This window comes from Erythranthe guttata, chromosome 1, assembly GCF_056151865.1.
Source record: "Erythranthe guttata isolate IM_541 chromosome 1, IM_541, whole genome shotgun sequence".
Taxonomy (NCBI): domain Eukaryota; kingdom Viridiplantae; phylum Streptophyta; class Magnoliopsida; order Lamiales; family Phrymaceae; genus Erythranthe; species Erythranthe guttata.
Window position 1 is genome coordinate 1456638 of NC_142533.1, and position 21367 is coordinate 1478004.

General features: G+C 38.2%; 7 protein-coding genes across 14 annotated transcripts; 2 read left to right on the top strand and 5 right to left on the bottom strand.

The window, feature by feature from the left end:
• Window positions 1–299: 299 nt before the first annotated feature.
• Window positions 300–2021, bottom strand: LOC105975219 (uncharacterized). The gene is made up of 4 exons (XM_013000396.2): window positions 1651–2021; window positions 1267–1574; window positions 979–1189; window positions 300–904 (listed from the first exon to the last, which is right to left on the bottom strand). Exons 1-4 carry the CDS (start codon window positions 1897–1899, stop codon window positions 404–406), a joined length of 1269 nt encoding a protein of 422 aa, XP_012855850.2. The 5' UTR covers window positions 1900–2021; the 3' UTR covers window positions 300–403.
• A 187-nt stretch (window positions 2022–2208) lies between these two features.
• Window positions 2209–4135, bottom strand: LOC105975220 (uncharacterized). Its single transcript, XM_088815581.1, has 4 exons — window positions 3651–4135; window positions 3248–3555; window positions 2893–3103; window positions 2209–2812 (listed from the first exon to the last, which is right to left on the bottom strand). The coding sequence occupies exons 1-4, from the start codon at window positions 3885–3887 to the stop codon at window positions 2309–2311; spliced, it is 1260 nt and encodes a 419-aa protein (XP_088671707.1). The 5' UTR covers window positions 3888–4135; the 3' UTR covers window positions 2209–2308.
• Window positions 4136–4510: 375 nt separating this feature from the next.
• LOC105975215 (uncharacterized) lies at window positions 4511–6567 on the bottom strand. Of its 2 annotated transcripts, XM_088815561.1 has the most exons (5): window positions 6426–6567; window positions 5882–6177; window positions 5498–5802; window positions 5195–5405; window positions 4511–5106 (listed from the first exon to the last, which is right to left on the bottom strand). In XM_088815561.1, exons 2-5 carry the CDS (start codon window positions 6113–6115, stop codon window positions 4603–4605), a joined length of 1254 nt encoding a protein of 417 aa, XP_088671687.1. In that variant the 5' UTR covers window positions 6116–6177; window positions 6426–6567; the 3' UTR covers window positions 4511–4602. The 2 variants fall into 2 exon arrangements, with proteins under 2 accessions (XP_088671687.1, XP_088671685.1); XM_088815559.1 differs by lacking the exon at window positions 6426–6567 and having other exon boundaries at window positions 5882–6363.
• Window positions 6504–8701, bottom strand: LOC105975217 (uncharacterized). Its single transcript, XM_013000394.2, has 4 exons — window positions 8289–8701; window positions 7728–8032; window positions 7428–7638; window positions 6504–7121 (listed from the first exon to the last, which is right to left on the bottom strand). The coding sequence occupies exons 1-4, from the start codon at window positions 8538–8540 to the stop codon at window positions 6603–6605; spliced, it is 1287 nt and encodes a 428-aa protein (XP_012855848.2). The 5' UTR covers window positions 8541–8701; the 3' UTR covers window positions 6504–6602.
• Window positions 8702–8841: 140 nt separating this feature from the next.
• Window positions 8842–10805, bottom strand: LOC105975222 (DNA-directed RNA polymerase subunit beta). Its single transcript, XM_013000399.2, has 7 exons — window positions 10505–10805; window positions 10075–10117; window positions 9885–9977; window positions 9723–9785; window positions 9513–9608; window positions 9351–9428; window positions 8842–9175 (listed from the first exon to the last, which is right to left on the bottom strand). The coding sequence occupies exons 1-7, from the start codon at window positions 10612–10614 to the stop codon at window positions 9089–9091; spliced, it is 570 nt and encodes a 189-aa protein (XP_012855853.2). The 5' UTR covers window positions 10615–10805; the 3' UTR covers window positions 8842–9088.
• A 43-nt stretch (window positions 10806–10848) lies between these two features.
• LOC105975211 (DNAse I-like superfamily protein) lies at window positions 10849–17364 on the top strand. Of its 5 annotated transcripts, none has more exons than XM_088815551.1 (16): window positions 10849–11022; window positions 11231–11412; window positions 11468–11693; window positions 12266–12432; window positions 12944–13009; window positions 13115–13167; window positions 14080–14161; window positions 14270–14319; window positions 14486–14567; window positions 14928–15020; window positions 15144–15176; window positions 15291–15373; window positions 15456–16260; window positions 16367–16452; window positions 16741–16825; window positions 16916–17239. In XM_088815551.1, exons 3-16 carry the CDS (start codon window positions 11516–11518, stop codon window positions 16979–16981), a joined length of 1929 nt encoding a protein of 642 aa, XP_088671677.1. In that variant the 5' UTR covers window positions 10849–11022; window positions 11231–11412; window positions 11468–11515; the 3' UTR covers window positions 16982–17239. The 5 variants fall into 5 exon arrangements, 4 of the variants coding, with proteins under 4 accessions (XP_088671677.1, XP_012855841.2, XP_088671674.1 ...); XR_016030320.1 differs by adding an exon at window positions 17270–17364 and having other exon boundaries at window positions 10864–11022; window positions 11231–11693; window positions 16916–17079; XM_088815552.1 differs by having other exon boundaries at window positions 10907–11022; window positions 15456–16257.
• Window positions 17365–18402: 1038 nt separating this feature from the next.
• KCS11 (3-ketoacyl-CoA synthase 11) lies at window positions 18403–21288 on the top strand. 3 transcript variants are annotated; one of them, XM_013000479.2, is made up of 3 exons: window positions 18403–18771; window positions 19006–19070; window positions 19294–21288. In XM_013000479.2, the coding sequence occupies exon 3, from the start codon at window positions 19324–19326 to the stop codon at window positions 20851–20853; it is 1530 nt and encodes a 509-aa protein (XP_012855933.1). In that variant the 5' UTR covers window positions 18403–18771; window positions 19006–19070; window positions 19294–19323; the 3' UTR covers window positions 20854–21288. The 3 variants fall into 3 exon arrangements, with proteins under 3 accessions (XP_012855933.1, XP_088671730.1, XP_088671724.1); XM_088815604.1 differs by having other exon boundaries at window positions 18620–18771; window positions 19168–21288; XM_088815598.1 differs by having other exon boundaries at window positions 18677–18771; window positions 19021–19070.
• Window positions 21289–21367: the final 79 nt, after the last annotated feature.

Below are 21367 nucleotides of genomic sequence, written 5' to 3' on the forward strand. Positions count from 1 at the left end.
CCTGCTGAACTCGGTCCACTCCGGCTTTTTGCGTGAATTCAATTATTTAATCAAATGCTTTCAGGTATGATTTGAATCGCTTTCAACTGTTTCATGTTCTCTCTCGCTCTTGAAGAATCCGAGTTTCAATTATGAGTGCGCAATTAGTTTGGTAATCGTTCGAAATCAAAATCTTAGGGTTAGTGTAATTTCCGATTTTTAATTTTTTTTTTGTTTACATTCTCCAAAAATAAGAGTTTTTAGCTTTTTTCACGTTATATGAAACAGAGATAAAATTCAATTACTGAGAACTGATCTAATTTGTTCATAGAACTTGCAATTTTAATCCATGAAGATCGAATATTTTTTCTCATGTGTTATTTGGTACACATTTATTGAATATTTCATACTGTAGAAAACACCATCACATCAGTATGGATGGAATATCATTGAAATAAGGCATACCCCCAAGCTGCAGATCTTTGCTTTCTTCCGAACTCGCCGCCATTGGATCGAAGAACTCCCGATCAGAAATGGGCAGACGCTGCTTTATCTGCCCCAATCTCCTTGAGAAAAGAACTTGCTCTCTAGCCACTGGTAACCTAATCGACTGATACTCTTCGAGAGCCAAGCCAAGATTCTCCGGACCCCACTTCTCGAGGCACTTGCCCAGCACTGCAGCATCAAGCACCGACATGTTTGTTGCTCTTGCACCGTGAGGAGTTATCGGGTGAGCCGCATCTCCCACAAGAACCACATTGTCCCAATACAACCGCTCTAACGGCTCGCTGTCGTATATCGCATTCAAGAAGGGCTCTTTTGTGTCTCGCATCAGCTTCACCAGTTCAGGTATCCACACTTTCTCCGCTGCTTCGTACATATTCTCAATCATGTTGCGGCTTACTTTTGTCGTGAGCGAGTTTCCCTGAGGTGATTTTGATGTTGATCATCGATATATGTGATTTTTTAATACCGTAAGTAGTTGAACATGTTATTTACCTTCAAATCTGGCTCTTGTTGATTGAGATACCAAATCCAGTTGATCCTTTTGTTGATTAATTCGTAAAGAATGGCATGCCCTTCCGAACCCAAATCGAAATAATCGCAGTTTCCCAGATCAGGGTATGCCTTCTTGAGTTGCTTTACTGTTTCCGAGTTCTGATTTTTCGAATAATCAAGGACCCCTCTCCACGCACAATAGCCAGAATATCTATAATGACAAATATGGTTTATTTCAACATCTATATGCATATATGTATGTATATAAGTTGGTAGATTGAATATTACCTGAGTTTGTGGTGAGGAAGAAAACATTTACGAACTGAAGAATGGCAACCGTCAGCACCGACAAGAAGATCACCGACAATATCGACAGTTTCATCAGTTTTGAGGACTTTTGCCGCCACTTTGACTGAGCTTTTGTCTTCAGATATGGACAAGGAGAGGAAAGAGTGTCCCCACAGAACAACAACTTCCGGTGGTAAAGATTTGTGGAGAAGGGTATGGAGATCAGCCCAGTGTGCTGCTGTGTAGTTATAATCTTCGTCTCTTGTCAGTGTTCGAGTAATCTTGGTTTCTGCATCTGTTGCTTGTTCCTGTAATGAAAGAACTCATTTCTTATTACATCCATTTTTGAGGAGGAGAAATTAGTCGGTAATAGATAAGACTTACGTGGTCAATGGTCATGGGCATGGTGATATGCTGAAGGAGATGTGGTGGTTTAATCCATTTGGGAATGAGTTTGAGAGACACTGTATCGAGTCCAATTCCGGCACCGGTGGAGCAGCCAGTTAGGGCGGAGGTGGTCTTCTCCACCACCACCACTTCCCATCCGGCGGCAATCAGTGCGTGCGCACAGCAAATCCCCGCTATGCTGCCGCCCACAATCACCGCCTTCCTCTTTTTCTGCTTCTCAATCATCTCTCGGTGTGTGTGTGTGTGTGTGTGTGTGTTTCTTTGCCTTTTTCGGAGGCAATTACTTTATAATCACAATTAGTTAGACGAGAGAAGATGCTGGAATAATTGTGCAATCATAGATGTTTGGTGAATATCAATCACGTGGGGACAATTAGGCCTGCAAAATGTGGTCCGACATTGGAGTAGCGACACCGGTAATAGATCTTTTGTTTTTTTCCTCTGAATTAGCCAGTGTCGACTTTGATTTTCACTTACTCTCAAATTCTGAGGACTCAATTATTTGACTATTGCATCAGGTTAAAATTCTCGTAATGAAGACAACATTACTCGGACACATGTTTATTGATAATTGAAACACACAGATAAGAAAACTCCTGCTGGGAATACACATCCAGAGGGTGGTCCGCACTTATTACATCAAAATGGATGGCATAACATTGAAATAAGGTGTATTCCTTATCTGCAGCACTTTGCTTTCTTCTTCACTTGCTGTCATAGGATCAAATATCTCCCGACCAGAGACAGGTAAACGTTGTTTTATACGGCCCGATCGTCGTGAGTAAAGAACTTGCTCTTTAGCAACCGGCAGCCTGATAGACTGATACTCTTCGAGGGCCGAGCCAAGATTCTCGGGGCCCCACTTCTCGAGGCATTTGCCCAACACTGCAGCATCGAGTATCGACATGTTGGTGGCTCTCGCACTGTGAGGCGTTATAGGGTGAGCTGCATCTCCAATCAGAACCACGTTATTGTTCCAATACAACTGCTCTAATGGCTCGCTATCGTATATCGCGTTCAGAAAGGGGTCTTTCGTTTCTCGCATTACTTTCACCAGTTCAGGTATCCATACTTTCTCTGCTAATTCGTACATTTCTTCAATCATGTCTTGGCTAACTTTTGTTGTGAGCGAATTTCCCTGAGTTTTAATGATTTGAATAAATATAAGTAATGAAGAGTATATAATGGGAGCGGAATATGTAAGTATTTATATGATACCTCAAAACGAGGCTCTTCTTGATTGAGATACCAAACCCAATTGAACCTTCGATTGATTAACTCGTGAAAGACAACATGCCCTTCTGAGCCTAAGTCGAAATAACAAGAGTTACCGAGATCAAGATACGCTTTCTTGATTGCCTTTAGTGTTTCTGAGTTCTCGTTGTCTGAATAATCGATTACGCCTCTCCATGCACAATAACCCGAATATCTATAATGAAAAAAATGGTTTATCTCAAACTTATTCAGAATCGAATATGTTAGAATGGAATAGTAGGAAAAGCTAGAATACAATTAGCCAGAATAAAACATCTAATTAGCAAAGACTTGTTATATAGTTGGTTGAATATAATACCTGAGTTTGTGATCAGGGAGAAAATGTTTCCGTATAGGAGAGAGGCTACCATCAGCTGCGACAAGAAGATCGGCAACTATCTCGACAGTTTCGTCGGTTTGAAGGAGCTTAGCTACCACTTTGACCGAACTTTTATCTTCAGAAATGGACAAGGATAAGAAGAAGTGGCCCCACAAGAGAACAACCTCCGGCGGTAAGGACTCGTACAGAAGCCTATGGAGATCGGACCAGTGCACTACTTTGAAATTGAAACTCGGGTCTCTTGCCAGTGTCCTACTAATGTTCTTGTTCACATCTGTTGCTTGATCCTTCAAAAAGAAAAAACGTGGGACGATGTATGAAGATTTCATGTCCATTTTGATGTGTGTGTGTGTATATATATATATGAGAAGATTGTACTTACATACTCAACAGTCAGTGGCAATGTCATGAGGTCGAGCTTTTCGGGTTGTTTAAGCCATGGTTGGATGAGTTTGTGGGAGAGCTTATCGAGCCCGAGTCCAGCTCCGGTGGTGCAGCTAGTTGGAGCCGACATGGTTTTCTCCAGCACCACCACTTCCCACCCTGCTGCCGACAGCGCGTGTGCGCATGACATCCCTGCTATGCTCCCTCCCACCACCACCGCCTTTCCCTGCTTCATCTCTCTCTCTCTCTCTCTCTCTCTCTCTCTCTCTCTCTCTCTCTTGTGTGTGTGTGTGTGTGTGTGTGTTTGAAGTGTAAAGGCTCCAAACTATATAATGTTTCCAATGATTAGTTTTTTATTTAGATTCATTTTTAATAATACCTTTGACTATACATATACATATATATATATTACGATCCTGTGATTTCATTGCTCTCAGCAACGTGAATTATTTTATTAATTTACAATTTTATTCCGCATCAATTAGATCAAATGTCATTTTTTTCAAATCTTTTTATAGAAACTTAAGATTTAATAAGCCTCCAGTCTAACTATCATTATTGTTTGTGTGCATTGATTTTCATGTTACTTACTCCTCGATTCCTGCAGAAGCTGATATTTAATTGTGATTTTTCTAATGGTAGTATTATTTTTTATTGCTCTGATTTCTAAACATTTCAGAACAATAGCATGTGAGCCTTAATTGTGGGTTGGTGTGCCAAATTGTTGGACCAGATCGAATTTTGACAGGATCCATAATCGATCCAAGGTGGACCGGACTAGAATCATATTTGGACTGGATCCAACACGAAAAATCGATCAAATTAAGGATAAATCGGTTAAAAAGAAAATATGAAACGTTTTTAGTGTCAAATCGAGCATCTTATTATATATATAGTCCATATTTAAATGAACTGCGTACCATCGTCGTAATAAGGTATACACTGTCACATCACATCAATATGGATGGCATACCGTTGTGACAAGGTATGTTTTTCAGCTGCAGCATTTTGCATTCTTCTTCACTCGCTGTCGTAGGATCGAATATCTCACGGCCAGAAACGGGCAAACGCTGCTTTATACGGCCCAATCTTCGTGAGAAGAGAACTTGCTCTTTAGCCACTGGCAGCCTAATAGATTGATATTCTTCGAGGGCCTGGCCCAGATTCTGCGGACCCCACTTCTCGAGGCATTTGCCCAGCACTGCAGAATCGAGTATCGACATGTTTGTGCTTCTTGCACCGTGAGGAGTTATCGGATGAGCTGCATCTCCTATCAGAACCACATTGTTGTTCCAGTACAACTGCCCAAACGGCTCACTATCGTATATCGCGTTCAGAAAGGGCTCTTTCGTTTCTCGCATTACTTTCACCAGTTCAGGTATCCACACTTTCTCTGCTAGTTCATACATATTCTCGATCATTTCGTGGCTAACTTTTGTGGTGAGTGAATTCCTCTGAATCAATATATAAGATGAGAAGAAGATTAGATGGTACTTGATTTTGATTTTCGAACGAAGAATGAAAGTTTTTTATTTTAAATACCTCAAAAGTGGGCTCTTGTTGATTAAGATACCAAACCCAATTGATCCTTCGGTTGATTAGCTCGTGAAGGACAACATGCCCTTCCGAACCCATGTCGAAATAACAAGATTTGCCGAGATCAAGGTATGCCTTCTTGATTGCCTTTAGTGTTTCCGAGTTTTCATTGTCTGAATAATCAATTACCCCTCTCCATGCACAGTAACCCGAATATCTATTATAACGAAAAGGAAGGTGGTTTATTACATAGAAACAGCTATATAATATATACATACATATATAAGTCGGTACAACACAATTAAATACCTGAGTTTGTGATCGGGAAGAAAATGTTTTCGTACAGAAGAAAGGCTGCCATCAGCTCCAACAAGAAGATCACAAACTATCTCGACAGTTTCATTGGTTTGGAGCAATTTAGCGACCACTTTGACAGAACTTTTATCTTCAGACATGGACAAGGACAAGAACAAGTGCCCCCATAGAACAACCTCGGATGGTAAGGATTCGTACAGAAGCCTATGTAGATCAGACCAGTGCACTACTTTGAAATTGAAATTCGGGTCTTTTGCAAGCGTCCGAGTACTATTCTTGCTCCCATCTGTTGCTTGTTCCTAATAATAATCAACAAGTACTCAATTGTATTATGAAGGAGAAAATTGTGATCTGTTTATTTGAATTTATAATACTTACATACTCAACAGTCAACGGCAATGTCATACGATCGAGTACTTCGGGTTGTTTAATCCATGGCTGAATGAGTTTGAAAGACACTGTATCGAGTCCAAGTCCAGCACCGGTGGCACAGCCAGTTGGGGCGGCGGTAGTCTTCTCCAGCACCACCACCTCCCAACCGGCGGCAATCAGTGCGTGTGCACAGGAAATCCCCGCTATGCTACCGCCCACAATCACCGCCTTTCCCTTCATCTGTGTGTGTGTGTGTGCGCGCGTGCGCGCGTGTGTGTGTGGTTTCTCCTTGACTCCTTCAGCTAATTCCAAGCTTAAATTGGGATTCTTTGATAGTGTGTTTTGCATTACTCATATATGCATTACGATCGTTTGCATTATATACATATGCATTATGATCGTTTACTATCAGGAACGAGTATTATCTCATCATTTATTCCATATCAGTTAGATCAAATAGCATAGCCTAACTATCATTATTGCTCTGTGTGTGTGTGTGTGTGTGTTGACTTTTGACAGATTAATTAAGCATGGAAGCTAGAAACTATACCTTGTTACTTTCTCGACGATTCCTTCAGAAGCTGATAATTTAATTGTGAAATTGCTCTGATTTCAGAACCTTTCAGAATAACACAATGCGGAGCTTTAATAGTCACACGACAAATTCCATCGTTCCATTTCATAATTTCGTATCAATTAGAACAACAGCCAAAGGTCAATTCTCCAACTATATAATCTCACCGAGAATAATAGAAGGAATATCTAATAAAAAGGGCATATTCTTTTGCTGCAGCTCCTCGCATTCTTCTTGACTTGCTATAATCGGATCGAAGGGCTGATCGACACGATTAGGTAGGGCTAAACCTTGCTTAATACGCCCTAATCTTCTTGAAAATAGAACCTGCTCCGAGACAACTGGCACACGAGTAAATTCATATTCTTCAAGAGCCGAGGGTAAATTCTCGACTCCCCATTTCTCGAGACATTTTCCTAGTACTGCACCATCAAGAATCGACATGTTTGTGCTTCTCAAACCGTGAGGAGTAGTCGGATGAGCTGCATCTCCAATCAAGACAACATTGTCCCAAACAATTCTGTCTAAAGGTTCACTGTCGTATATCACATTCAAGAATGGCTCTTTCGTTTCTCGTATTACTTTTACCAACTCAGGCACCCAAACCCTCTCTGCTGCTGCGTGCATTTCTTCGATCATATCAGGGCTCACTTTCATCGTTACCGAATTTCCCTGATTTTATTCGTTACCCAAAAAAAGTACATCAGATTTTGAACATTTCACCCGAGTACATCAAGAAAGCGCACAATATTCAGAAGAAAATATAAACATAAAGTTAGGCAACGTTTGGTTCTTAAGATAAGATTAGCCAAGATAAATAATCTTATAAATTGGATCATGGGATTAGAGCTATTCTTTTTAACAATTGTGGGCCGGCCCGAAAAGTAATTAGACTAACCAACCATCCAATAACGTCTGATTATTTAATTAATCATGGCTAATCTTATCAGCCCAGCCAAACGAGGCCTTAGAAAATACCTTAAGTTGTGGCTCCGGTTGATTAACATACCAAATCCAGTTGATCCTTTTGTTCATCAGCTCATAAAACACGGCATGAGTTCCTATACCGAGGTCGAAATATAAGCATTTCCCAAGGTCAGGGAAAGCCTTCTTAAGGCCAAGAATGGTTTCCGAATTCTCATCGTCCGAAAAATTAAAGACCCCTCTCCACGCACAATAACCTGAATACCTAATAACACGTGCATTTTTGTTTTAAAAAAAAAACAAAAATCTCCAAGTTTTCAGTTCCCGAAATAACATCATTTTCAATCGACAAACCTTAATTTATGATCCGGTAAGAAACTCCGACGTATAGAAGAGAGACAACCATCAGCTGCAATAAGCAAATCACCAACATCATCAATTATATCACCGGTTTGCAAAGATTTAGACTTTACGCTGACACGAATTTTGTCATCGGAAACGCTGTAGGAGAGGAATGTGTGTCCCCATCGAACGATTTCCGGTGGTAATGCTTTGTATAAAAGGCTATGCAGAACAGACCAATATGCTGCTCTAAAATTGAAGTTCTCATCTCTTGTGAGCATCCTGTTGATCTTCTTGTTGCCATCTGTCACTTGGTTCTATAATTAAAAAATAATTACCAAGCAGATATATATATATATATATATATATATATATATATATATATATATATATATATATATATATATATATATATATATTAATTCCATAAACCATATTAATTGAAGTGAAATTGACAGTTTAAAATATTTAACCCACTGATAATGCAAAGAGGGGATAATTAAGTAAATATCAAATTAGGTTTCCAAAAAAAAATATTGATTCCCTGAATTCAGGCAGGGATATGAAATTTACTTGATCAATGGTGAGTGGCAAGGTGGCGCGGTCAAGGATCTGAGGTTCTTTGAGCCATGAGTTGATGAGTTTCTGAGCCAGTGGGTCGAGTCCGAGTCCGGCACCGGTGGCGCAGCCCGTCGGAGGGGAGCTTGTTTTCTCCAGCACCACCACTTGCCAACCGGCGGCGATCAGCGCGTGTGCGCATGATAGTCCTGCTATGCTGCCGCCCACCACCACGGCCTTTCCCTTCTTCCCCTTTGATTCCTTCATCGCCGAACTGAGTTTTGATTTCTCTGAGCTGGTTTTTTTTTTTTTAAATATTTATTTATTATTAATCCAAATAATTCCTTTTTAATATGTGGTGCTAAAATTTTGACGATGGATAATTAGAAGTTTGCTTTATTTTTAAAAATTGTGTTAGAATTTGATTTAATTGTTCAAGTTTGTATAATTTTTTTTTTATGGAGCTTTCAAAAGTGTGTTCGAATTTGATTTGATTAGTAATCGACAACGAACTCTTTTTTCTTATCCAATAGAAAAAAATCGAACGAACTTTAATCGAACGTAACCGAAGGTTAAAGTAGACATTTCATACATGAAGCACTAAGCCATAACCATATATACATAATATCATGTTCCTGTACAAAAAAGAGTGTTTACAAATACACCACTTTTCTAACTTTGATTATTATTCAATATTCACACATTCTATTAACAAGTATACAGAAGCTTACAAACAATGTATGCTTCAAATTTCAATAGCAAATGTCGGTATTTACGATTTTACATTTTGGTCATATCGGGGCGGACAAACCGGTTTAATATGCCACTCCACCGGAAAAGCTATCTCCATCGTGAAGTACGGATTCTGTCAGCCAATAACCATCCCAAGAACCGCCAACTCTCTGAAAGTGAACAAGTTTTCGTAAAGTTTATTAAAGAATATATTAGGAGAATTTCCAGCTCTTTCGTGTTGACTAGATTCCATAATAGTCTCGGCTTCTGCCGAATCAATATTCTCTGCAGAAAGATCTGAAGACGAAAACGTATTTCAACCATAGTCAAGGCAGTTAAACTAACCTGAACCATAGTAAATTGAAATATCTCTTCTTCTTCAGGTCGAGCTCCTCGTACCCACACACGCTGCTTATAGCAATTCTGTTTCAACAAAGTCAGGTCACTGGGAGAAAAACGAGTAAATACATAAAATCGCGCTAAGATTGATACTTCGAACTGACTAACCTCGTTAACATCTAAACTGCTCAATATATTTCTTTCTTTGTGACCAAGTAAAACTCGATAGCTAGAATGGTGGAAGATTCGTCTAAATCTTTCGAACTGCCAAATGATATCATAATTGCAGAAGAATTGTCGAGTTAACATGGATCTGCCACTAATGAAATTATTTAAACTGTATAAAAAGCATCACGGGAGATAGATAGATCTACTGACCTGACCTAAATCAAAGAAGGGGCCGAAGTAGGTCGATCTTTCAAAAGGATCAAATCCCGCAAACTGTTACGAGACATAATATTACTGTTACGATAACGTCTAACTGAAATGCATCAACGCAAAAATCAGCTGATAAACACTCGACTGAAAACTGTAAATTACCCTATACATGACTTCAATGCCATAATCAGGCCGAGGTTGGTCGTTGAACATCAATGCATCAAGTTGGTATCCGACCGCTTCCTCTGCACTAAACTATAACAGTGAAACGGAAAAGAAATTCATCAGCCCACAATGAGAAAAGGACGGATCACGGATGCATATATTAAAAGGTTCAAAATTCGGAAGGTACACTCAATCTCGGACCGAAAGGTCGTTTTTTGCGAGACTCGAGCCTGAAAAATGAGACATTGAAAATTCTGTTTAGCAACAGTATCGGTCACGAAAACTGACGTCGATCACGAAAACTTTCAATATAAGCTCAACAGGGGAAGGTTTACATATTGGGAAATACTGTTTGCTAATATCATCAAAATGGAGCCACACAGAGAAAATCAACAACTAAGTGCGAAAAACAATTGGAATTACTAATTACAAACCCTAATTTCAAACTTTTAACACGCAAGTGAAATGAACATAGCATCTGCGCAACAACAATTAACGATTCACTACCACCCAAAACAAAATCAACAATTCCAGCAAACGAAGTTTCTCACAAACACAAAATTACTAATTAAACATCAAATTAAAAACATAAATATGTAGAAGAGAGCGCGAGATACCAGTCGGCGGAGAAGAAATCGGGGACCTCGGCGGCGCAAGCTCTAAATCGCGAGCTCGCTGGTTTAAAAGCGTGAAACTGCAAGGAGAGAGGAGATGCGCCGATCGACATCGTCTTCTCCGTCAACAACTACCGAATTTGTACCAGTCGGATGAGACGAAAGATTGGCGGGGAAAATCAACAAAGTAGTGGTCGCTGATTCGTAGATCAATGAATGTAGGTAGTAGTACGTCTTTTCGCTTCTCTCTCCTCTCTCTCTCTAAATCTCTCTCTCTCTCTCTTCTTTATTTATTTAATTATTTAATTATTTAATTATTTAAATAACATTTTATTTAGTTACTAAACGTCGTCGTATGAACCTTTATTCGTTCAGTTTATTTACAAGGGCTGTTCAAATTCCAGTGAAGCTGTTAAACCCCAATGAATCGCCGCCCTTCTTCTTTCCGTTCCCTCGCCGTTGCCGCCACTGCAGACGCCGCCCCCTTCGCCGCCGCTGCTGCCATGTCTTCTCGACCCTATGTAATCACCACTGCTCACACATTCGCACTCACGCAGAGTGAGAACTTTTAGATTACCAATATGCAATTTTTTTTCTTCTATATCAACAAATTGAAACATTTTAATTCTCAATTAGAAATTTGTTAGCTCTAATTGCAGTGAATTCATACACCGAGTATTCAATTTCAAGTATCCAAGTATAAAAGTTAATATTATTCGTTAATTGCAGTACAGAGGATGGCGTCCTCAAGACAGGAGAGGCTACTCCGATAGACCTTTGTACCCCGCTAGCGGAGACCACGCGGAATTCGTGTCCGGAGATTCCCATTATGGTGCAGTTCGAGATGCAAACCGAGGTTTCCGACCGAGTTACAATGCTGTCCCTCCGCCACCTCAATATGGAACGGGTCAGCAATTCTATGGACCCGGATCACAGTCTTACCGGCCGAGTCCGCCTGTCATGCAGCAATTTCATGGACCCGAATCACAGTCTTACCGGCGGGGTCCGCCTGTCATGCAGCAATTTCATGGGCCACGCCCGTATAGGCAGCCAAGTCAGGTGGGACCAGCTTTTGGTAATTATCAGCAGTTTAGACCTCAGCAAATGCAGCAGCAGTTCAGGCCAAGGGCCTCGAAGCCTCCGGATTATCGAGATTGGGAGTATCGGAAACCAGGGCTTCCTCATCATTGTGGTAGTTCTTAGTGTCCTGTTTACTATTTTCTGGATTTTTGCCCCTTTTTTTTAGCTTAGAACGTTTTATATTACTGTAGACATGACTTGGTTTGAGAATCTATATGGAATACGGTTTAATTTCTGTGCACGTATTGTTTTGCGTACATGTTTCTAGTTGCCCCAAAAATTAGGTGTGGACCGTGTGGTGGTAATGTAGTACGCAACAAAAATGATTAAGCATTTGCTTATCTTTGAAATGACTGCTCGGTTAAAGCTTTGACATTATCTATTTGGTTAAAGAGGAAAAATCTTCATGGCTCTAAGAGATCTTCAGAAAAATTTAAATAGTAATTTGTAAGAGTATCATCTATCTCTTCTCTAGTTAAGAATTCGTGCTGTGCTTTTGAATTTATAGTCACATGTTTGAAGTTATTGATGCTTGTGGAAATACATGATTTAGTTGAACACATTTTTATAGATATGTAAACTTTGTGTAGTTATGACTGTGAGAACTTCGGCCACCTGCAAGTATGTCTTTCTGATGTCATGTTTATATGGGTTAACCTTTTTCCTCTTGCTACCCCTGTGCAGAGCGGTTCACTGTTCTCTCATATAACATACTAGCTGAGTACTTGGCCATTGATCACTTTCAGAAACTTTACTTTCATATTCCTCGCTATATGTTGGATTGGAATTGGCGCAAAAGAAATATATGTTTTGAGCTCGGATTATGGTCAGCTGACATTTTATGTTTTCAGGTTAGTCTTGATGCTTTTTATAGATATGATTTAATTATACTTGAAGAAATCTCAAAGATTTCTTACCACATTATTATCACACTTTGAGTGAACTTTGCTTGCAGTTTCAAAATATTTTTCTTATCAGCCTCTTGAATTCAAATTTTTGCTGCGCTTTTAGCTTTCTGTTATGAAATTTGTAATTCCTTACATTTTGCTTTAGTGAAGAATAATATTTAACACTCCCTCTCCCCAAAATTTGTGTCCCTTCGATGCGGCACTAAGTTTTAGAATCTTAGGTGAGAGTTGAGAAGTTAAGTTATGTGATCTCGTTGATCTTTGTCTCTATTTTCTCATTTGATCAGCGTGTTTCTTTCCAGTAACATTTTTTCCTCGTTGATCTTTGTCTTTATTTTCTCATATGATCAGAGTGTTTCTTTCCAGTAACATTTTTTTGCGTTTTAGTCTCTGATAACATTTATGTAACAAATTAGCCCATCCGTTTGATATGTATTTTCGTTTGAAAAAACAGGAGGTTGATAGATTCCAAGAGATGGAGGCAGAACTGAAGCCTCGTGGATACAGTGGCATTTGGAAGGTTACTTTTAAAATGTTTAGTTTCTTTGATATTGTCATTGGAATCTGGTTCGTCCCATGTGATACATTAAGTTTAACAGTGATTGGTAATCATGTTGATTTTTAGATGCGAACTGGTGATCCTGCTGATGGTTGTGCTATATTCTGGCGTGTTTCAAGGTATTAACTCCCAATTTACTGGCAAACTTTCAAATGGTAGTATCAGCTCATGCAAGTATCCGTTTAGAATGTGTTCAGGCTGAATGTATTTGCTTGCCAATTACCATGCAGGTTCTCGTTTGTGTTTAGGTAGAGTTATTTTATTTTTCTTGTATTAGCATATATATGATTTTCTGCTTGTTGATGAGCTATATGCTTCCTCAATAGACAACAGTGTGAACATACCGCTATGATGAGTGTTATAGATTGACTGCAGTTACTGACCAAATGGATTAAATTTGCTTGAACTTGTTGTTAGGTAACAGAAATAATTTACATATTAAACCGTTTTTTCATTCTTCGCTCATATCACTAGTTGAAATTCTATCTGATGTAAGATTACTAGTGTCCCATTTAGTTCAACTTGATTGCCTTTATTATTCCGTGTATTGGTCATTGCACTAGCAAATATTGATGGTCTGCTATCATTTCATTTACTAACTGGTCGCAGAGACTTTCTGCACATTAATCAGCACGAATTTAGTTCAGCAATAAACTTTCGAATACTAAAAACAATGATGGAACAAAAGTATCAGCATGTAGAATAAATGTTAAGAGACATATAATTCTCTACTGTTCTTTAGCATACCTTGATGTGCTAGTTTACGTTTCAAATTGAGGTTTGTAAAATTAATAGTTATATAACTTCGTTTTCCAAAGAATATTGTTATTACTATCTGCTGTTAATTCATTCGATTAGTCAATTTTGAAATTTTTAGAGGGACCTTGATGGCTCGATATGCAGAGCTGGCAATTAAGTCATTTAGTTCTTAGCATGTTGGGAGGTTTTTGTATTCTGCATTTTGCCTCGTCAGATAGTATCATGTGAAATAGACCTTAATTTGGAACTAATTAAGTGCGAATGTGTTTTAGATTCAAGTTGCTGCATGAAGAATCTATTGAATACAATAAGCTTGGCCTTCGAGATAATGTTGCCCAGATATGTGTTTTTGAGGTATATCAGTTTACAGATACTTTTGAGTAAGAGACTGAGTATATGATGCTGTCCATCCCTCCCATATTTGGTATTCCTTCATTTATATTGTGTTTTCTTGTTGAGCAGACTCTGAAAGGGCCAAATAAAAGTAATGAGGCATCAACTCCGTCTACAAGGCAAGATGCATTTCTTCCTTTTGAATGTTGTTCTTGTTGAACCCTTTTCTTTTGCATATATAAGTCAATGTTTCCACATAATTGTTTTAATTTTCAATAGAGTTATTTGTTTTTCCAGAAAAATCTTATGACGTATGCTGAATATAGCGAAACTTTGAAATTGCAGTTCAGCAAGTTCTGATAGAGTTGTTATTTGCAACATTCATGTGCTTTTCAATCCTAAAAGGGGAGATATTAAGCTTGGACAGGTATGGAAGTTGTCTACAAGTGGTTCTGGTTGATCTTTTTCTCTCATATAAGCCTAAGTGCATCATATTTATCCTCATTTTCTTGGGAAAAGCACAATTCCTAATAATTGTCGGTTTCTCACTATACACGAGAAAATTTACAACAGAATCATGCACAATTGGATTCTCTCTAACAATATTCTCCATGTATCATTAGTTTCTGTTTTGTACTTCTCCGTGTACTAGCTACGTACCTCCTCCCTTACCTAGTTGCCAACTTTATTGAACTTTCTGCTTGTAGCTACTATCTTATCGATTTCAAATTAAAGTTGGTGTGATCTTCATAATTTCTTATGTAGATGGTCTTGATTTATATGTCAGATTAGAGTGCTTCTGGACAGGGCACATGCTGTTTCTAAGCTTTGGGATGATGCTCCTGTAGTTATTTGTGGAGACTTTAACTGCACCCCGAAGGTTGTTTGCTGATCTCTAATCTGAATAAAGATTATTGCTATATATCTACCCTTGCATTGGTTTGAATTTAATCTAATCTTCGTTGGTCTCTCTCTGAATCTGTATGACTTGCTGTTCTATCAGAGTCCGATGTACAACTTTATCACAGAACAAAAGGTATTTGACTGCTTGAATCTTTATCCCTTTCTTTTCTTTCTTGCTTTTTTTCTTTATTCATATATTCACTACTAACACGGCTTAAGACTGAGTTTTTCCAATATCTTGCTGTAGCTAGATCTGTCAACGCTGGCCCGAGATAAGATATCTGGGCAAGTATCTGCTAAAATAGGTCGACCTGCTTATTCTGATTTCAGGTATATGTCGCTAAGTCTATTAATGACTTGTTGAAAGCTTATTGTTTGCCACTTGATCTGAAACACTTATTTCGTGATGTAGGAAACAAGCTGCTTACGATTCTACTCAACCTTCTGCAATTAATAGTGAAACAACAGAGCAAGGAGATTTGCCTTTCGATGCCCCTTCTACGGAAAACTATCCTAAACCTGAATGCTCACTCGTGGATGATACCTCTCGTTCTTACATTGGTGAAGAACATAGAACTAGGATAAGTAATGACTTGTCCAGCCACGATACAGCAGATACGTCTGAAATCAAATCTCCTATTTGTCCAGCTACGAACACAGATGAAATTGCTTTATTTGAGTCGTCTTCTGAAGATACACCCTCCAAGGTAGCTGAAGTCGGTGAATATGTAGAATCGGATTTCCAAACCAAACAATCGTTTCCTAATTTTCTTGATGTTGCTTCTTCAAAACACGAGGCCCTTGATTTATCTCTTTCAGCTGCAAATGATAACCATGATAAGCTGTCCTGTGAATCCGAACCTGCTTCATCCGAATCTACTACAAGTGCTGATTTTATGTTGGATGAAAAACTTGAGGTCTTGTCACTTAATGAAGTAGTTGATGGGGATAGAGATAATCTAGGTGAAGATTGTGACTCATTTTTATCTAAATTACATGATACTAGTCAAAGTCCCGTTCCAGCTGCTTTAGATTCTAGTTACCCCGAACAAACATTGCATCCTTATGGTGAACATGGTATTGTCACTGAGGGGAGAAATTTGTCTTACAGTCCATCAGCTTGGACTCCAGCAGAAATACAAACCGCAACAGGTAATGCAGATTGCAAGACCATGGAACACCCGTTGAACCTGACGAGTGCATATCCAGAAATCGTGGTAAAACTTTACGAACTACGATTAGTAATTTTCTTTAGGATGCTAAATGTGTTGGACAGTGGTCGATTTTGTCAGCCATGAAAGTTACTAACTCCGGCTCTTGCAGAATTCTCCATGGTTAAGAGATCCCATTGGCGAACCGCTTGTCACCAGTCACCACAGACTTTTCTCCGGCACAGTTGATTACATATGGTCAGTTTTAGAGCATCTTCCTATATTCCCGTCTGTCAGTGTCTTTGTTCGTTAATCTATTATTGCAGTATGATATTCTTTATGGTCTATGTTAGTGTACACCACAAGTGTTTTTTCTGATAACACTTAACCCATAATTAAGGGGGGCTACATAATAAAACCGTGCCCAAGATTGACATATTAAGTAATTCTAGGAAGTTCAAATATATCTTCGACTGTATTTACTTTCATTCGGAAGACTATTTACTTCTGCCGAAATAATTCATTATAATCCAATTTGATATCCAGGCGTTCCGAAGGTCTACATACTGTGAAAGTTCTCGCTCCAATTCCCAAGCACGTTATGCAGCAGACTCCCGGATTTCCCACAAAGGTACTGTTTCCAGATCTTACATCAGTTCTTTTTACATAAACGATGAAAACTGAATAATTTATTTATTTATTTTTATTTATGTTTAATCAGAAATGGGGAAGTGATCACATTGCACTGGTGTCTGAATTTGCATTCACTAAAGATACATCTACCTGAGAATGCCAGCCAATGAAAAACAGAAGCTTGCTAATTACACAATTGCCATTTACAAGCCAGCTTTAAACACTCTGGTGCAGAAGAAGACAGCATCATATGTACTGTTTCTTTTTACTTTATTTCTAAAATAAAAATTGACTTAATCTTGATAATGATAGAAATTGTAATCTTTAGTTATGTTACTCAATCATAAATTTATAATCATATGATTTTATTTATTAATTATTAATTCCAATAAATCTCACTTGATTTTTGCAATGTTGAGTTCTTGTAAAGCAATTTGTTCAGGTCAGAGAATGGAGGCAGTCAATGTTGGCAGCCAATCTCATATGAATGCATTTGTTGTAAGTAATGTTTTTATTTATTAATTATTTATTTATACAGTGTTGCTATTGATATTTATTTGATACGATATATCAGACACGTGAACCCAGTAAGCAATACCCCAAACGGTGTCGTTTAGCCAAGTTTGTGTCGTTTTTTAAGTACCTTTCTCTACAGGCTACAGTTGTGGTTTCCTTTCTTTGTTTGAATACACAATAATTGCTAAAAGAAGTGGGGCAGCACGATCGAGTAAATTCAATTTATATTATTTTGACTATCCTATTCAAAAATGATTTTTGAATTTTATTTTATTTTATTTTACATAATAAAATTAAAAGTTTGGATGAGTCTCGATATTCGATTAATAACTCGGGTTGATCTTTACTATTTATATCCACACAAACACACGCGCACACATCCACATTTATATGTGTAGATCAGCAGTAAAAAAAACACCCGGTATAACCTTTTGCCTTTTTTCAAAATCCACCATTGGTTCTAACGAAATACATAAATGTTTAATTGGTAACTTTGAAATGTTTTATCCGGTTGATCTGTATATAATCACACACACTCATGTGTGTGTTTAATGGTGATTAATTAATCCCGTTAATAATTAAAAAATTACCCGAAGTAGATGATCCGATGTAACCTCTAATAAGCTGCAAACGTATGGAGTATGTTCGTCTACTTATAAACATACGTATTTATGTGACTATTAAATAAATAATTAAATACTACATATATATTTATTCCATTTTATTTATTTTTTTAGGAGTTCAATACATAATTAATGATTGGTAATCATTTTACGCTTAATTGATTAGTATAAAAAGCGAAAAATAGAAAATCGATTAAACAAAACAGTACATCAATTTATTACAAGAATAATGTTGTTATTTGTATTTCGAAATAAATATTATTATTAATAAGTTTGTTAAAAAAATATCCCTATTAATATTCTTTTTTCAAAAAAAGAGGACGATTATCCTTTTTGTTTCCAATTTGACTCTATCCAATACCCCTTATCCAATATATATATTCCAAAAAAACTAATCTTTAATTCATCAAAATTCCAAATATCAAAATTGAATAGTATCATCATGATTTTCAACTCTCGAAAAATCAAACATATATATATAAAAATAGATAGATACAAACAATGAAAAACCGCTTTTGACATTAGAAGTTTTGGAAGGATTACAACTCATCCAAACACACATTAAAAGAAAAGAAAAAACATTAATGTACAACTCATTGCCCAAACATACCAACATGCGTTCAAATCAAACACATGTTGTCGCCACGCGCACTATTCCCTCATAATATTCACCCCCCTAAACTTTTTCCAAAACAAAAAATACTCTCTCTCTCTCTCTCTCTCTCTCTCTCTCTAGAATACACTTCATACATTGCAATAGGTTTTCTTTCTTTTTTTTGCTCCAAGAAATTTGAAGGACAAAAAGGTTAGCCTTTTTCTCTTTATTATGATCTTCCTGTTTCCGGGTTTCTCTGATTTTTTGATAATTTCCACCTTTTTCTTGAGTTTATTCATTATTGAGCAGAAATGTTGATGATTAAAAATCGAATCTTGTTAATTGATTGATAAAGTTGGAATCTTTTTGCCATCATTTCTACGTCTGCTTATTTTATGACGATGGGTTTTTTTGTTTATTTATTTTTTCGAATTTTGTTTTCAGGGATTTATTTGTTAGGGAAATCTTGAGGTGCAGGCTGCATTACTTTGCATAGAGATTGTGTAAAGGTACATTATTTTTCAAGAAAATTTGATTTTAGATGACCATTATCTAGATGGTTATAAATCTGGAATTCTTTTAGAAGCCCTTTTTTTTTTCTAATAGGACTCTCTTAGATCCAGATAAAAAAGGGCTCAAATCTTGGGACTAGGATTTCATCAATTTAAGGATCTTTTATTTTCTCAATTTTCTGATCCCGGGTCAATCAATCATTTTTTTTTTTTTTGATAGAGTGGAAAAGATTGAAGTAGAGAGAGAAAGATGAGCGAGAGGAAACCATTGATCCCACCTTTTTCTTCTTCACAAAAGCTCCCTGATTTCAAGCAATCTGTAAAACTCAAGTATGTGAAGCTCGGTTACCATTACTTAATCACCCATGGAATGTACCTTTTTTTATCCCCTCTTTTGGTGATTGTTGCTGCCCAAATCTCGACTTTCTCTCTCCAAGACATTTCGGTTCTTTGGAGCCATCTTAGATTCAATCTCATCTCGGTAATCGTTTGCTCTGCCCTATTGGTTTTCCTCTCGACCGTCTATTTCCTCACCCGCCCTCGCCCTGTCTACCTCGTGAATTTCTCGTGCTACAAACCCGATGAGGACCGGAAATGCACTAGGCAGATCTTCATGGAGAGGTCGAGTTTGACCGGTACGTTTACTCAAGAGAATCTCGAGTTCCAGCGGAAGATTCTGGAAAGATCCGGTCTTGGAGAGTCCACTTATCTCCCAGAAGCGGTTCTGCGGGTCCCGCCGAATCCGTGCATGGATGAAGCGAGGAAAGAAGCCGAGGCTGTAATGTTTGGTGCGATTGACGAGCTTCTTGCGAAAACATCCTTGAAACCTAAAGACATTGGGATCTTGATTGTTAACTGCAGCCTTTTTAACCCTACACCTTCTTTGTCCGCTATGGTTATAAATCATTACAAGCTTAGAGGGAATATAATTAGCTACAATCTTGGTGGGATGGGGTGTAGTGCCGGCTTGATATCGATCGATCTTGCTAAAGATCTCTTACAAGTGCACCCCAACACTTACGCTCTTGTGATAAGCATGGAGAATATTACCCTGAATTGGTATTTCGGGAACGAGAGGTCAATGCTCGTTTCGAACTGTCTCTTTCGAATGGGTGGTGCTGCTATTTTGCTGTCGAACAAAAGATCCGATTATTGGAGATCGAAGTACAGATTGGTCCACACCGTAAGAACACATAAGGGCTCGGACGATAAGTGTTTCTCTTGTGTAACTCAAATGGAGGATCCGAATGGAAAAGTCGGAGTTGCCCTTTCGAAGGATTTGATGGCAGTTGCAGGCGATGCACTAAAGACAAATATCACTACATTGGGCCCACTTGTCCTGCCCATGTCCGAACAGTTGCTTTTCTTCGCCACTCTAGTTGGGAAGAAGCTTTTGAAAATGAAGCTTAAGCCTTACATACCGGATTTCAAGTTGGCGTTCGAGCATTTCTGCATACATGCAGGTGGAAGGGCGGTGTTGGACGAGTTGGAGAAGAATCTCCAGCTGTCTGATTGGCATATGGAACCTTCTAGAATGACCCTGTACCGATTCGGAAACACGTCGAGCAGCTCACTGTGGTATGAGCTGGCGTATTCGGAAGCTAAAGGGAGGATTAAGCGGGGTGATAGGACTTGGCAGATTGCTTTTGGATCGGGCTTTAAATGTAACAGTGCTGTGTGGAAGGCTCTTAGGTCTATTGATCCAGCGAAGGAGAAAAGCCCGTGGATGAACGAGATTCATCAATTTCCTGTGGAGGTCCCTAAGGTTTCGCTTCTTTGATAAATTTGAAAGGTTTCTTGAAAATTTGCGATTAGGTCCTTTTTTTCTCGAGTTCTCTTTCTTTGTTTTCGTATGTTGGGAGAATGGAAAAAAAAATTGTTTTTAGGGGTGATAGGAGTTTTTATGTTCTATTTTGGAAGACTAGTTTGTAGAGTTTGAGATCCAGCTGGACTTATATGTAGCGAAAAAGTTATATGAGGGGTGTTTGTGTATTTATTTGGAGCTGGGGATCAATCTTGACAGCATGCTAGGCCTTTTCTCATTTTGACTTATTTATTGTGGTCGATGGCTTGCGTCGAGGGCATTTTGGTGCTGAATTGTGTATTATTTGATCTCGATGTAAGTTTCTAATCTTTATTCATCTTCACTTGAATCTATCTCTGTGTAAGAACTGAGTTATTGAAGTGATTATTATTTAGGTACTTTGTTTTGAAATATGTTGCTTCTTGTCTTAATTACTTGGTGACAGATTCTTGGTTAGGTATCGCCTTCGATTTTTGACAGATGATCTCAA